General features: G+C 39.6%; 2 protein-coding genes across 2 annotated transcripts in view; both read right to left on the reverse strand.

Annotated features, from left to right (window-relative positions):
* Positions 1-17,375, reverse strand: part of LOC100030512 (olfactory receptor 10K1) — a 28,906-nt gene that overhangs the window by 8,025 nt on the left and 3,506 nt on the right. Inside the window, exon 2 of the mRNA XM_056816188.1 lies at positions 8,040-8,227. The gene's annotated coding sequence lies outside the window, so the exon portion shown is untranslated. The remainder of the gene's footprint in view (positions 1-8,039; positions 8,228-17,375) is intronic.
* LOC130457179 (olfactory receptor 10K1-like) lies at positions 15,098-16,435 on the reverse strand. Its single transcript, XM_056816187.1, has one exon. It carries the CDS (start codon positions 16,282-16,284, stop codon positions 15,280-15,282), a length of 1,005 nt encoding a protein of 334 aa, XP_056672165.1. The 5' UTR covers positions 16,285-16,435; the 3' UTR covers positions 15,098-15,279.

Raw genomic sequence — 17,375 nt, forward strand, 5'->3', positions numbered from 1 at the left:
CAGTCCTCAGAAGTCCTTGGTACTTCCCAGAATTCCCTATAATCTCACCTGAGTCTCCACCTGGACGAGATCACAAGGAGTATTTAACTGGCAGCAATGCCTACTTCACCCTCTTCCATTGCAATGATGTAGTAGGTAAGCTAATGTCAACTAGAAAAAACACAGAACTATTAAATAGTCAAAATCACTCTTTAATCAAGGGAAAAGGGGTTAGCGCTGCTACTACGACAACAGAGCTGATTTCCAAGACTGCACCGGAGTCAAGACGCTCTGGTCACCAGTCCCTGGGAGTCCATCCTGAGTCGTGTCCCTGGGAGTCCATCCTGAGTCGTGTGGCACTCCCAGGGGCTGGTGACCAGAGCATCTTGACTCCGGTGCAGTCTTGGAAATCAGCTCTGTTGTCGTAGTAGCAGCGCTAACCCCTTTTCCCTTGATTAAAGAGTGATTTTGACTATTTAATAGTTCTGTGTTTTTTCTAGTTGACATTAATGGAGGTTCCACCGAGATCCAAAGTCCCCGCGGCCTGAGCCCTCCAGCTAACGAGGACCCCAGACTTGAGTTACCACACACAACCTGTTTGGCGTTGGGTCAGGAGTCCGGTTAGCAAGGGCCAGGTAAGCGGCTCTCTCGGAGGTAGGACTTGCATCTCTGGTTTGGGAATAACTCACTCTTTAATTAAGGGATCCTTAGTCATATTTGTCCATAGTCATTGGATATGGGTAACAGCTTGTCTGTTGTCCCAAAATTTGGTGGGGCGGTCAGTAGCCCAAAGAAATACGGCCAAAAGTTACATGGTTTCGAAGTATGGACCTGATGCAAGCAAGTACTTAGAGAAGTGGCAAGCGATGACAAAGGCCAATCCGAAGGTAAGCTGGACAAGGTGGGGTTCACTTAATGAGGAAAGGATGTTGTTTCTGCAGTCTGTTTTAAGTGAAGCAGGTCGAGAAATTGAAGGAGACGAAAGAGAAATCTTCAACCAATGGCTCGAGGAGTACACCCAGAGAAAACACAGGTCAGAATGATCCGTAGAACAAGAGACGGGTAAGAACAAAAGAAAGGTAAGGGAGGAGGAGGAGAATCAAGGTGAACAAGGAGAACAACCGAAGGAACAGAGCAGGGAAGCCACTAAAAAGCAAATAGCTGATTTACAGAAGGAGGTAGAAAGCCTTAAGGAACTCCTGAAAGGCTCTAGCAACCCAGCAACCTCTTTAGACAGCATACCTGAGCCCCTAGAATCACCTGAGGCACCCATCCCTCAATTCCCTTTTAAAATTAAGGGAAGGGAAGGAACCAAAACAATGCAGGTATCTTTTACTCCTTGGACAAAAACAGAGCTCAGAGCCATGGCCAAGGAATTCCCAAAGGGTAGAGAAAACCCCATAGAATTTGCCAAGGAATTTGAATTAACTCTCTCTACCTACCAGCCTGACCTATCAGACCTTTACCAGCTAGCTCACATACTAGTAGGTTCAGGAGATGCAGCCCACTGGTTTAAAACTGCAAGTTGGGAGAACCCTTTAGAATATATTAATCAGTTAATGGCCAGAAAGGAAGGACCTGAAATCCATCTTCAGGAGGCAAAAAAGATGGGAGAGGCTTTGTTAGAAGCAATCCCCAAGGCCTTTCCAAAATCTGTAAATTGGGGAAAAATCCAAATTTGCACTCAGAAAGAAGGAGAATCTGTATTTGATTTTTATAATAGATTTTTAGATACCTTCAGGGCAAATTCTGGACTTTCCCCAGATAGCCCAGATACCTTAATTACTTTTAACACCCTCTATGTGGAAGGGTTAAATAAAGCCCTTGCAAATCTCCTCAAGAGAGGGAAAGTAGACTGGAATTTAACTCCCACCCCTGTCCTAGTCTATCTAGCAAGTAAATTCCAACAAACACTGACAGAAGAAAAGGAGAAGGCAGCAGAGGAAATGACAAAAAAAACTAACCAGATCATGAATTTGCAGTTAAAACACTGGGAGCAGAAGGAGAAAAGACCGACTGAACCCTATTCTGCTGAAAAAGCAGGCGGGAGGCAAAGAGCCTGGAGATGTCACTTTTGCCACCAGACCGGGCACTTAAAAAAAGACTGCCATCGACTCCAGGGTAAGAGGGAAAGATGCCAAGGTAAGTTTCAATACCACTCAGGAAAGTTCCCCCGAAAGGAACATTATGAGGAAGCCTCACAATGACGGGGCTCCGAGGGTATCAAGGGGGTTTTCACTGTGGTGTCTGCCTCCCCAGTGGGCATCACTCACATTGTGATTGTATCCCATCCTATTGAGATTCTCATAGATACTGGGGCCACAATGTCAGTTTTAAACCCCACGGCCTTTCCTAGCCCCCTTCCTCGGAGTGACCAAAAAGTTTCAATAGTGGGGATCACGAACCACATGCAATCTGTTTACTTGTCTCAACCCCTCCCATTTATTCTGGGAGAAGTGAAAGATATGCACTCCTTTCTTCTTTCCTCAGATGCCCCCCTACATCTTTTGGGTAGAGATTTCTTAGACAAATACAAAGCCACAATTGAATTTTCCCCAGGAAAGGAAATAAGGCTTTCCCTATCCCCATCGGATGCCCCTCCCACCTTCCAAATACTTACAGCTCCCATTATAGCCTATGATCTTCCGCAGCTAGAGGAAGTTCCTTCCTCTCTGTGGGCTACTGATTCTTCTGACATCGGGAGAATTTTAAGCGCTCCCCCAATACAAGTTCAGTTAGACCCATCCAAACCCCTTCCAAGGGTCCCTCAATATCCCCTCTCACGGGAAGCGACAGAAGGAATTAGACCATTAATTGATAGTTATCTAGAGGCAGGTATTTTGATAAAATGTACCAGACCTTGCAATTCACCCATACTGGGTGTCCAAAAGCCTGGAGGCCGAGTGTGGCGCCTAGTTCAGGATCTAAGAGCAGTAAATGCCTGTGTTATCCCCAGAGCTCCAGTAGTCCCCAACCCCCACAACCTTTTAAATCAAATCCCACACAGTGCAAAAATTTTCACTGTAGTTGATTTATGCAGTGCTTATTTCAGTGTGCCACTACATGCAGACAGCCAATTCCTTTTTGCTTTCACCTGGGAAGGAATTCAGCTCTGCTGGACTGTTCTGCCCCAGGGTTATACAGAGTGTGCCACATATTTCTCCCAAGTACTAAAAGCAGACCTTGCTGGCCTTAAATTTCCATTTGGGTCCACCTTACTCCAGTACGTGGATGACCTACTTCTGTGTTCCCCAGGTGCCCAGTCTTCGAGGGAAGATTCGATTGTGCTCCTTAAGTCCTTAGCACAAAAAGGCCATAAGGTATCTAAAGAAAAAATGCAGTTTGTCTCTTCACAGGTGAAGTTTCTGGGACATCTAATATCAGCTGAAGGGCGTAGCCTGGATCCCACCAGAGTAGCTGCTATATTGAATTTCCCAAGGCCCAAAACAAAAAGACAGCTTCGAGGGTTCATGGGATTAGCTGGTTACTGTAGGTTATGGGTCCCATCTTTCTCTTTAGTAGCCAAGCCCCTTTTTGATCTCCTCAAGGCCTCATCCCCAGAACCTCTGATTTGGAATGAGGCTGCAAAAATTGCTTTCATGGACTTAAAGTCAGCTCTTTCTAACTCCCCAGCCCTGGGGCGACCAAATTATTCACTACCCTTTCACCTTTTCCTTTTAGAAAGAAACGGGATTAGCCTGGGAGTTTTGAGCCAGAAACACGGAGACCACTTTAGGCCTCTTGGATACTACAGTAAAAGTCTAGATTCAGTGGCAAGAGGGCTACCATCATGCCTAAGGGCAGTAGTGGCAGCTTCAGATTTACTAGAACTAGCAGAAGAAGTGACATTAGAATCTCCTTTAACACTGCATGTCCCACATGCAATAGAGGTGCTTTTGAACTGTGATCACACTCAGCATTTTTCCACAAGCCGCCTTGCAAAGCTAGAAGCCTCTCTCCTGGCTAAGTCCAACATCACCATTTCTAGGTGTAAAACCCTTAATCCAGCCACTTTCCTGCCAGATATAGAGGAAAGTGACAGGGATTGTACTGAAGGGCATGATTGGGTTAACATTGTTGATTCTGTTTTAAGTCCACGAGAAGATCTCCAGGAAAAAGAACTGGAGAATCCAGATTTTTCCTGGTATACAGATGGCTCTTGTCTCCGAAATGAATCTGGCATTTTAGTGGCCGGATATGCCATCACTACCACTGCAGAAGTCATTGAAGCAGGGCATCTCCCTTCGGCATTTTCGGCTCAGCAAGCCAAATTGGAAGCAGTAACCAGAGCCTGTGAGCTGGCCAAAGGAAAGCGGGTAAACATATATACGGATAGCAGGTATGCATTCGGGGTGGCTTATGATTTTGGAATGTTGTGGCAACATAGGGGATACCTAACTTCCTCTGGAACCCCCATCAAGAATGGGGCACAAGTCCAGAGACTGTTAGAAGCCCTCTTACTACCAAAGGCAATAGCAATTATTAAAATCTCAGGGCACTCACAAGAGAATTCTCCCCATGCCCTAGCAGATCAGTATGCCAAAGAAGCTGCCAGGCAGCTCCCAACTACAATAGGTCTGACACTTTCAGATAAGGAAGAACCTATTTTTGAGAATAAGCTGACCCAGGCAGAAATTGTCTCAGCCCAAGAAGTCATGTCTCGAACTATCCAAGAAAAACTAGAGAAGGAAGGATGTGTTAGAAACGGGGATACTGGATTGTGGCAAGAACCAAATGGGTGTGTAGTCCTACCGGACCCTCTATGCCGCCCCATGATGGAGTACTTGCATTTCATAAGTCACTGGGGACCAGACAAATTGGTCAGCATCGCTCGCAAATATTGGTGGGGGAGGTTGAGGCGAGCAGCAGAGGATGTGTATTTGCAATGTCAAATTTGCCCTAAATATAATATCAGTAAGCCTTTAAAACCTATGCCAGGTAAATTCCCATTACCTGAGGCCCCTTTTCAAGTATGGCAAATCGATTTCATTCAGTTACCACCTCATGCTGAATACAAATTTGTTTTAGTAATGGTTTGCATGTTTTCTCGCTGGGTAGAAGCATTTCCATGCAGACAGGCCACAGCAACAGCAGTAGCCAAATGCTTACTGGAAAAGATTTCCAGTGTGGGGAATTCCTAGGGAAATACATAGTGATAGAAGAACACATTTCACTGGTTCAGTAGTGTCATAGCTGTTAACAGCATGGCCTATATTACATCATCTACATTGTGCCTATCACCCACAATCCTCAGGATTAGTGGAACGTGTAAATGGCATCATTAAAGTACAATTAGCCAAATTTACAGAGGACTTAAACATTCCTTGGCCCAAAGCCCTTCCAATAGTTCTGTTGAACCTGAGAGCCACACCTTTTGGCAAGCTCTCACTCTCACCATTCGAGATAATCATAGGTCGGCCAATGTCTCTTTTTCCACCCTATGCTGACTCCATGAGCACCAAGGTTTCCCTCTTATCATACTGCCAGGGACTAGCAAAAACTCTCCAAGGCCTTAACCACCTTATATCTCAGTCAGTTTCCAGGAATTCTTCCTCAGAAACACCCTCAACATCTAAAGTGAAGCCCGGAGATTGGGTATACAGAAAGAGGCACCTACGAAAGGATGCTCTACAAGTCAGATGGGACGGACCTCACCAGGTATTGCTGGTAAATTCATCTGCAGCAAAACTAAAAGGAATTGAAAGTTGGATACATCTATCTCATCTAAAGAAAGCCCCAACTCCAAAATGGTCAGTAAAGTCGATGAGTGACTCAAAAATACGGCTGACCAGAAGAAGAAGATAAAAAGTTTGAACTGGCTAAGTATTCTTTTTCTTTTAAAATTTCTTTCATTCACATGTTATCTCTCTGAACCATAGAGGTATTAGTAAGTTTATTTCCCTTGAGAATTTTATTTACCCTGAGCAAAGTCCCTTTAAATAGAGAACCTAGAAAGGACAGAGCTATTCCCCAAACTTAGTGGAAGTAAGAAAAGTTTAAAAAGGGAACATTTTTACCTGACTACTGTTTGAAAGTGACAGCTGAGAATTTGCAGCAAAGATTCCAGAGTGCTAATTTGTCTCAAAGTAGTATCAGAAGAGATTAGGAAGAAATGATGGAGCCTAGAAATGATTGTTAGTAATAGAAGATAAATATTTTAAATCTGGACCATGGTTATGGTTAAGTAGCTAAAAGGAATGAAATCAATTTCAAAATCCCTAGCATCTCAACCTCCCTAAAGGGGGGTGTGTGAGTTCAGTGTATAAGGTTTTAAAATTTAGGAAAAATTAGAAGCATTTTAATAGTGAGAATTTTTCTGCTTTTATATTTCTACAGTTTGTAGGATTTTTATATTTTGATAAAGTAAGGCAATCTTTCTGATTAAGCATGTAAATTACATGATTTTATGATTTGTGTGGAAAAGACATTATTAAAATTAATAAGATGGAATAACAGATTTAAGGTTAGCAGTGTGGATAATCCTTATAGTGAATAAGCATAGGGAATAGATCAAGTCCTGTTAAAGAATGTGTTTATAGATTTCTCTTAAGTTTTCTCTTGCAGCAGCAAGGAAGCTGACTGATACCAAAGGAGGAGCCTACCAGAGGACAGAAGTCTGCGAGAGAGGAGGCTGAAGACATCATCAGGACCCACCAGATGTGAAAGACTTAAGACTTTGGGAATTGGGGTAGTGTTTTGATTGTTAGTCAGTTTTTGGCCAAAGGCAGACTGCCTGCCTTTCTGGCTCAATTGTCAATGCGCTGGTGGCATTGGGGAACGCCCCCAAATGCCAATCACCAATATCTGTGTCCCTAGACTTTCCCACCAGTAGGGGATGGAGTCCAATCCCATATAGCATTACTCATTTGTCCATGTTTGGTCAGCGACGTTCAGTCTTGACCAAAAGGGGGGTGTGTCAACATGGAAATCTAGAGATCCCCAGTTTATTTAGTTTGAGTATAGAAACCCCAGGTTTTGACCTTGTCACAGGAGAGTTTCCCCCTGAGGGAAGGTCCCTCTTCACCAGACAGTGAACTTCCTGGTAGTTTGGGTGGGAACAGCTAATCCCATCCAATATTGAACATCCCTTTTGTCCCAATGGTTTCTTCCCCCTAGACTAAAGTCCATGACCAAGGTGACCCAGCCCTAGGCTGAGTCTTTCCCTTTTGTGTCCATTGTAGGGCCCCAGCCCCTCACTATTATTCCTGTCTGGAACTTCTCATTTTCCTTTCTCACCATTGTAAGGTCAATCAACTGTCCCTCTAATCCTAAAGCCCCAGGTCACCTAGAGTGGCATATAGGTTCCCCAAGTTCTTTTGTTCCTCGGAGTCCATCCTGAGTCGGTGGCACTCCCAGGGGCTGGTGACCAGAGCGTCTTGACTCCGGTGCAGTCTTGGAAATCAGCTCTGTTGTCGTAGTAGCAGCGCTAACCCCTTTTCCCTTGATTAAAGAGTGATTTTGACTATTTAATAGTTCTGTGTTTTTTCTAGTTGACACTAAGCATGGGGGTTTTGAATGGGCTAATCAGTCCTGGGCACGTGGTTTTTCTATTTTGTAATTTCTTTATTCCTTGATTTCTAATAATCTTTAATAAACCTCTTAAAATATAATATTTCTATTACTAGAGAACTAATTTAATTTTTACAGAATCAATCTAAATGTTGGAAATATATAGATGTAGCCACAGATGATAAGGAAGATTGTCTTCCCCTATGTTTTGGGCTCTTGGAAGGAAATTTCTTAAGCAAGTCTCAGTTGCTTTTTCATAAATTATAAAGTTTCCTTATAAAATGTGATCATTATTGTAATGAGAAATTGGATAAGGTCTTTATTTACAAGGCAGAGGCAAAAGTATGCCAAATATTTGGTTGGTTTTGTTTGTCTAAACAGGCAATCTAGCAAACTGAGAGGGGAAAATCCACTTGGGGAGAAAGAGCAGATTTGGCCATAAACTGATATCTAGTGAATAAGTTGGATCCCTATATGAATCATTCTTTGCATGATACATTGTAAACATAGTCCCCATCTCCATATACATGCCCACAAATTCATTCTCTTACCTGAGAGTCACTGACACCCAACCCTTATTTGAAAAAGGTAGTCCTTCTCTTCTCCTGTCCATAGGTAGCATTCTGGCCACCATGATGAACTCAACGCAAACCAAGGTTTTGTCTCCTTGGTCCAGCTTTCCTAATATTCTTCTCCTTATTACTTTGAAACAGGCAGTGATCTCTTCAGAAATGTGTTTCTGGAAAACAAGATCCGGACCAAAAAGATGAACATAAAGAAATGAGAAAAGACCAAAGTGAACTTTCCTCTGCTTATGAAAAAAATGACACAGAGATCTAGAGTCTTTGACCCCAAACAGCCTCAAAGTAACCTGTCTCCTCCCTTCATCAGATAATTCAGTCACTCCAGCCATGAACAAGTCTTGGCAATTAGAGTGACCAAGCATGGAATATGGCTCTTTATTTATGGAAGAGTTTTTATTAATCTCCTGACACTGGAGCTGCTGCTGTGAAGAGGTTTCATAGGGGGTAATTAAAAGCCATGTTTCACATGGAAAATAGTCACCAGTTATTCATAAATGGGCTTGGTCCTGAGGGCCTGGGGACTAGGAGCTTTGAACATCAGCAGCCAATGCATCAAATGGAAATTAAAAAATCTAAGGGAAAGACCCAAGAGACTTGATGCATCGGCACTAACTACTGCAATGGGAAAAATCTTAAAATTATATCCTCACCTTATCTCTACCACTAATGGCTTTAAACAAGCCACATAGCTCTCTAAGTTTCATTTTCCTCCCCTATAAAGTACGGATAATACTACCTAACTTCTTAGTCTCACAGGGTTGTTGTGAGGATTGAGGAATTATAGATTTATAGCTGAAAGAGACTTTAAAGTTCAGTAGATTAAATTACATTTAAAAAATTTTAATTTCCTTCTTAGAATCAATACTATGCATTGATTCCAAGATAAAAGATGGGTAAGAGCAAAGCAGTGGGGGTTAAGTCACTTAACCAAAATCATATAGCTAGGAAATATATGAAGTGAAAAAAAAATCTGTCCTGAAAGCAATACTGTATATTGGTTCCAAGAGAGAAGAGTAATAAGGGCTAGGCAATGAGGGTTGAGTGACTTACTAAGTATATGTGGTCAAATTTGAACCCAAGACCTCCCATCTGTAAGCCTGGATCTCAATCTACTGAGCCACCTCACTGCTCTCATTTATTTATCTATTTATTTAGCACTTTGTGCCCTCAAAGAATCTACATTCTAATGAAGAAGATAGAAGAAGTGAAGGGGCAGTTATGTGGCTTAGTAGATAAAGCATCTCAGGCCTGGAGTTGGGAGACCTTGGGTTTAAATCTGACCTCAGACACTTCTTAGCCATATGACTCAGGTCTCCTTGCCTAGCCCTTGCTGTCTTGTCTTAGAGTTGTTACTAAGACAGAAAGTAAAGTTTTTAGAAATAATTTTTTAAAAGACCTGAAAAGCAGGGAAGCAGTGTGAATGGATGTAGTCTGTAGAGTCAAGAGCTGCCTGGTTGGAAGTAAATATAACTGACACAAGTCTTCCTCAAGAAGAGGTTCAGAGGAGGAATTCACTAATTAGAGGAAACAGAAATTAAAGGACTAGATGTGAGAAGGCAGATGGGATACTGATCTCAGGAATGACTATCTAATCTGATACAATCCCCTCAATTTACATATGAAGAAATCAAAGCCCACAGAAGCAAGGATTTGTCCAAGTCCACCAAGGTAAAAGAAAAGAGAGCTGAGATTTGGAAGAGGTCCTTACATGTCAAATCTAGTATTGCTTCTATTGCCTCCCTATGTCAAATGAAAACAATTTCATGCTGCAAAAATGTGAATTGTGAATCTCATCTATATGGGTACATCCTGAAATGAGGAAGACAGCAGCCTCTCCATAGTTTCTTATATTGGACAGTTCTTGTTCATGTTTCTCCATTAATTCTCCATAGAAAATCTACTCAGTGTCCTAGAGGTCTTCCTTTAGATGAATCTTAACTTTCTTTGTGTCGTGTATCTCTTTATCCAGGGCTATCCTGATAAATGTTTGACAGCCAACTCACTGAAGGAAAATTCTAATTTTAAATATTTTATTTTTCCCAATTACATGTAAAAAACAATTTTTAACTTTCATTTTTTAAGTTTTGTGTTCTGTATTCTCTCCCTCCCTCTCTTCCTCCCCTTTCCAGTCATTGAAAAGGAAAACAACTTGATGTAGGTTATACATGTACAATTATGCAAAACATATTTCCATATTAGTCAGGTTGTGAGAAAAAAAGAGCAAAAAAAAGAAAGAAAAAGAAAGTTTAAGAAAATGTATGCCTTAATTTAGATACTAGCAGTTCTTTCTCTAGAAGTGGATAGCATTTTTCATCATAAGTCCTTTAGAATTGTCTTAGATCATTGTATTACTGAGACTAGCTAAGTCATTCAGAGTTGATCACCCTACAGTACTGCTGTTATTGTGTCGACTGTCCTCCTGATTCTGCTAACTTCACTTTGCATTAGTTCACATAAGTTTTTCTGGGTTTTTTGGAAAGTATCCTACTCATCATTTCTTATAGCACAAGAGTATTCATCATAATCACACATTACAACATGTTCAGCAATTTCCCAAATGATGGACATCCTCTCTATTTCCTGCCCTTTGCCATCACAAAGAGAGCTGCTATAAACATTTTTGTAAATAATACTCCTCTGAATTTTTGAAAACTCTCTTGGGGATACAGATTTAGCAGTGGTGTTGCTGGGTCAGTGGTTATACATGGTTTTATAGCCTTTTGGACATAGTTTAAAATTACTCCCCAGAAAGCTGGATCATTTCATCACTCTACCAATCTGATAGGTATTAGGTAGAACCACAGAATTATTTTAATTCACATTTTTCCAATCAATATTGATTTGGAGGATTTGTTCATATGTCTATAGATAGCTCTGATTTCTTCTCTGTTTATAATCCTTGGACTCTTTATAAATCAAGGAATGATTTGCATTCTTATAAATTTGACTCACAGTTCTCTATATATTTGAGAAACAAGATCTTTATCAGAAACGTTCTATTAAAAAAAACTTTACAGTTATGAATACTAATTATATTTTCTTCCATCCTATTTCCCCCCTCTTTTTCCCTCTCTTACTCTCCTTTCATTCTATACTGGAAAGTGTTTTGCTTCTGATCACCCCCTCCTCTAGTCCACCCTCCCTTCAATAAATCCCCCCTTTTCACTTATCCCCTTTGCCTCCTACTTCCCTGTGTGGTAAGATAGATTTCTATTGCCTCTTTCAGCCAATTCCAATCAAAGTAAGGTTTAAGCATTCTCCACCAAGTCCTCATTTTCCTTTCCATTGTATAAGCTCTTTTGTATCTCTCTTATGTGAGATAATTTACCCCATTGTACCTCTCCCTTCCCTCTTCTTGGAGTGCATTCTTTTTTCTCACTTCCTCATTCTTTAAAAATATCATCCCATCAAACTGGAATGACTTCCAGGAATTGATGCAGAGCGAAAGGAGCAGAACCAGGAGAACATTGTACACATAGACTGGTACACTGTGGTACAATCGAATGTAATGGACTTCTCTACTAGCAGCAATGCAGTGATCCTGAACATCTTGGAGGAATCTACGAGAAAAAAATATTATCCACATTTAGAGGAAAAACTGTGGGAGTAGAAACACAGAAGAAAAACAACTGCTTGAATACATGGGTCGAGGGGATATGGCTGGGGATGTAGACTCTAAATGAACATCCTAATGCAAACACCAACAATATGGAAATAGGTTTTGATCAAGGACACATGTAATACCCAATGAAATTGTGCATCGGCTTCAGGGAAGTTAGGGGAGGGAGGGAAATAATGTGATTCTTGTAACCAAGGAATAATGTTCTAAATTGACTAAATAAATTAATTTTAAAAACAAAAACAAAAAATCATCCCATCATTGTCAATTCACACCAATGCCCTACAACTGCATGTACTCCTAACTGCTCTAATAGTAATACAGATCTTAGGAGTTGCAAGTATTATCTTCTGATCTAGGAATGTAAATAGTTAAAGTTTGTTGACATCTTTATGAATTCTCTTTCCTGTTTATTATTTTATACTTTTCTTGTCTTATATTTGAAAGTCAAATTTCCTATCCCTTTTCATCCGTAATGCTTGAAAGTTTTCCATTTCATTAAATATCCTTTTTTTCTCCTAAAGGATTATACTTAGTTTTGATGGATAAATAATTTTTTGTTGTAAAATCTTAACTCCAGTGCCCTTTGGAAAATCATTTTCTAGGCTTTCCAATCCTTTAAAGGAAAGTTGATGCATCTTGTGTAATCCTGACTGTGGCTCCATAGTATTTGAACTGTTTCTTTTTGGCTACTTAAAATATTTTATCCTTGACCTGGGAGCTCTGAAATTTGGCTATAATAGTCCTGAAAGGTATCATATTGAGATCTCTTTCAGGAGGTGATCAGTGAGTGGATTCTTCCCATTTGTCTTTTACTTTCTAGGATTTCAACAGAGTTTTCCTTGATAATTTTTTGGAAGATGATGTCTAGACTTTTTTTTTTCTTATCATGGCTTTCAGGTAGTTCAATAATTCTTAAATTCCCTCTCAATTGATTTTCCAAGTCAGTGGTTTTTCCAGTAAGATATTTCATATTTTCTTCTATTTTTTCTTTCTTTTGATTTTGTTTTATATTTTTCTTGATATCACGTGGAGTCATTAGCTTTCACTTGCCCGATTCTAATTTTAACAGAATTGTTTCTTCAGTGAACTTTTGGTACTTCCCTTTTCATTTGGCTGATTTTGCTTTTTTAAAAATTATTCTCATCAGTGGATTCTTGTGACTCTCTTACCATTTGACCTATTCTGTTTCATGAGATATTATTTTCTCAAGTATTTTTTGCCCTTCCTTTACTGAGCTATTGAATTTTTGCATGATTTTCTTGCATTACCTTAATTTCTTTTCCTGATTACTCCTATGCCTCTCTTATTTGATTTATAAAATAACTTTTTAGTATTCCAGGAATTATTTTGGAGCCTAAGACCAATTCAAAATTTTCCTTTGAGGCTTTCCATGAAGCTATTTTCACATTGCTATTTTCTTATGAGTTTGTATTTTGCTTTTCTCTGTCCTCATAGTAACTTTTATATGACTAGGTTCTTTTTTTGGTATTTCCTCTTTTTTTCAATATATTTTTCCTGGCTTTTAATTTTATGTTAAAATTGTGCTCTGCTCCCAACTAAAGGGGGCATTATCCCAAGTTTCAGGTTTTTTGTGCTACTGTTTTTAAAGCTAGTTCAAAGAATCTATAAGTTTTCAATTCTTTCAAGGTAGTAAGATCTAAATAGAGGTATGGTCACTGTTCTCCTCATCTGTGCTCTGGTATGTGAGTGACCACAAGCATTTTTTATGCTCTGGACTGTGGCCAAGGTTTCCAATCCCCTCCCTTAACCCTGTTTTATTGTGCTAGTGCTCCTCCTTGCCCTGCGACTGAAACCCAGAACTGAGTTCTGGACAATTCAACAGAGTCCTACATCCAATGCCAACAAATGGTGCTCTATAATCTCTTACTGGCTAGTTTTCTAGCCCCTTAGTCTCTGTAGGCTTAGAGCTCTGGAAATCGCTGTTCCTTGCTTCAGTTGACCCCAACGCCCACTATTGGCTATCTGCACTGGATTTCAAGGCCTCAGTATTGGCTTGTGCTTGGACTTGGAGCATTGCTGTTGTCTTGCTGGGGAGCAGGGCTTGTTCTATGCTGTGCTCCACTTTCACCCCACTGAAACATTCCTTTCCTGATAATGTTCAACGTTGTCTTTGGCTAGAAAATTGTTTCACTACTTTCTTTTGTTAGTTCTGCCATTCTAGAATTCATTTTGAGGCATTATTTTAAAAGTGTTTGAAGGGGAATTTGGGAGAGCTCAGACAAGTTAATGCCTTTACTCTGCCATCTTGGCTCCACCTTTCTATGTACTTTTAAGTTTAATTTGCATTATTAACACATCTCTTTCCCTTAGACAATCAAAACACAATCAGTCCTTATTTTTGTTGTGCAAATGCTCACACTGGAAATTGAATAATCAGCTTTTATGAGGTAGTATGAAATAGTTCACCACTGCCTTTAGCAGTCTGGTGAAGCCTAGAGACTCTTTTTCAGAAGAAAATTTTAAAATTTGAAAGAAATGTTAAATTTCAGTTAAAGGTTAGTAAAAATAAAGATATAATTTTAAATCTATCCATAAATTCCTTAGAGGATCTTGGATCTAAGGTTAACCCCACTCTTCATTTTTTAACATTCTAAAAGTACTAGTGAATAATTTTAGTCATTTATTTTAATCATTTATTCTCATCAGATTACTGGTCTAATTCCCTTTTACTGTCAATCACTTCTTTGGTCATATCTCAAATTCTACTTCTTTTGCACTAGCTATAATTGATCAAAAATGTTTTAAAAATATAAAACTTCATACAAATGCAAATTATTCGTATTTGTTATGAAGGAAGATGAATCTATTACCAAATCATCATTTAAAGCTAGTCCATTCTAGAAAATTATTAAGATAATTTTAATCTCACAAAATTGTCCCATTTGATGCTGATTAAACTAGATAGCTGAGTCTAGTCCTCGAGTCATACTCAAAACTGACTCCTCCTGATTGCCCAGTACCTGAAGGTGGTAGGAAAAGGAGAATTAGCATGATATAAATGAAAGAAAATTGGACTAGGAATTAGGAGATCTGAACTGGATTCCTAAATTGACTATAAACAAGTTTTGTGACTTAGGGTAACAATCAAGCTTTCACCTCCTCTAGGCCTCAGTTTTTGCATCTAAAAAATGAGAGTTTGAATGCAATACATGGAAGCATCCCTTCCAACTTTCATGTAACAATCTCTAAGTCTCTGGATATTGGGAAGAACCCTAGACTCTAGGGAGGGAGAATAAGAAGGTCATAGACCACCACCATAGGGTTAGAAATTCCCACTGTTTGTTCCCAAAAAGTATTGAGTGTGATCTATAAAAGAATAGGAACTGAGATTCTACAATGCTAAATTAAAGTAGAAAACTTAAGAATTTAGTGTCATGGTTAGTTCATTTTATTTTCATCTAAAGAACAAAATTCATTTCTAAATTTATTTCATCCTCACATTTAAAGAGGATTCATTGCTCAAAGTATCTTCATTCAGTTAATAATTGCCTATTGAGACAATACAATGAATTCAACTTGATTTCTTTGATAACTTGTCTTCCAATGACTGAACTATCAAGAGAATTAAGGAAAAGATGTGGTCCCTGCAAGTTTAGGACATAAGTTTTGGCCCATTGCTCGCCAAAGAGCTGTTTTGAACTCTTTGTTTCTCAAACTGTAAATCATAGGATTGAATAATGGAGTTAGAATGGTATAGGACACAGATATCAGAGCATCTTGACTTGAGGTATAGTTGGTCTTGGGCCTCAGATAGATAAAGGAGGCACAGCCATAGTGGACAGTGACAACAATAAGATGTGAGGCACAGGTAGAGAAGGCTTTGTACCTTCCCACAGTGGAGGGAATTTTTAGGATGGCAGCGATGATATAGATATAGGAGATCAGGATTAACAGCAGAGGGATGACTAGGACCAACACACTAAGCAAAAAGATAATCATCTGACTGAGACTAGTATGGTGGGAGGCCAGCTTGAGAACAGGGGAGATATCACAGAAGAAGTGATGGAGTTGGTTAGAGGAATGGAAGGGCAAGTGAAACACCAAAGTAGTGATGATCAAAGCAACAGTAAATCCACAGACACAGGCAGAAGCTACTAATCCCAGACAGGTCCTATGGCTCATCAACACTGTGTAGCGAAGTGGGTTACAGATGGCCACATAGCGGTCATAACCCATGGCTGCTAGCAGAAAGGAGTGAGAACAGCCAAGAAAGAGGAAGGTGAGCATCTGAACAACACAACCCCAAAAGGAGATGGTCTTCTTCTGAGCTAGGAGATCTACCAGCATTTTGGGCACAATAACAAAGGTATAACAGGTCTCAAAACAAGATAATATTCCAAGAAAGAAATACATTGGTGTATGGAGGGCTCTCTCCAGCAGGATGGTGGATAGGATCACAGCATTTGTACCCAGGGTGAACAAGTAGAGGAGAAGAAACAACACAAACAGTAGCCGCTGAAACCCAGCCAGTGATGAAAAGCCAAGAAAGATAAATTCACTCACTGCTGTCTCATTGGTCCTCTCCATTGAGGAAAGATCTTCAAGGTGAATAAAGGAAAAGCAGATCATCCAAGGGCTAGAGACTTAATTTATCCCCAGAAAACAATCCAAAATATTGAGCTTCTCCTCCCACTCTTTAATATTTTATTCACAAAACTGGGAAAGAGTCAAAAGATGAGTATTTCTTCTCACCAGCTGTCTAACCTTCATTGTGTTCCTTGACTTCTCATTCACTTTATCCCTTGGTTCTGTGACTAATTAATTCTTTCTCATTTGCCTTTGCCTCCTATATATGTTTCCTCCTCACAGGATCCTGATCTACCATTTATATGCTCTATCTATTGGTATTCTTTCTGTTTATATCATAATCTTCAAGTTCCAACAACTGCTCCTCAGTTGTTTTAAAAGTCCACTGCTCTAATTCTCTCCTTCTACATTCTACAGTTTTATATCATCTTTAATCTTATACAAATTTATTCTGCTTTTTCCCCTAGCCATTTGTTCATTCATTCTTTCAGTTACCATATGCAGAGCACAGCATTAGATATTTCTGAGAGCTATAAAGATAATGTCGCTGGTTTCAATGACTTGGTGACCCAAACAAGATTATATATTTTTATCCTTGTGTAACCCTCTTCCCTTACCTTTAAATTACTCTTGTTAACCCCAACCCTGGAATGAACTTCACTAACTACTTTTTCCTATCTATTGAGGTCTCTTCCCTAACAGTCTAGTTCATTTATTATCATCTCCATAAACCCTTCCTTATATTACTCCCATCTCAACATATCTAGATGAAAATGGTCTCATCTGTAAATATTTCATAGTATTTACCTCAGTATCTCCTATGCTCTTGATTTATTCTCCTTTGTGTCAGTTATTTATACATTTCTTTTCCCTTATTGGATTTTAACTCCTTGAGAACTAGGTTTGTGTTCTAGATATTTTTGTAAATCCCTGTGCCTGCCAAGGTATTTTGTAAACAGTAGATATTTAGTAAGTATTTATTAGCTATGTCGTTGAATGAATTCTGCCATTCTAGTGATCTGTTCTGATTCCATTAGACTGGGAGAAAATCTTTCTTCATACTTGAGCTTTTCCCCACATCTTCAGCTGATCTCTTCTTTTTTTTTTTTAAACTTTTACCTTCTATCTAAGAA

This window comes from Monodelphis domestica, chromosome 2 (genome assembly GCF_027887165.1).
Source record: "Monodelphis domestica isolate mMonDom1 chromosome 2, mMonDom1.pri, whole genome shotgun sequence".
Classification (NCBI taxonomy): Eukaryota; Metazoa; Chordata; class Mammalia; order Didelphimorphia; family Didelphidae; genus Monodelphis; species Monodelphis domestica.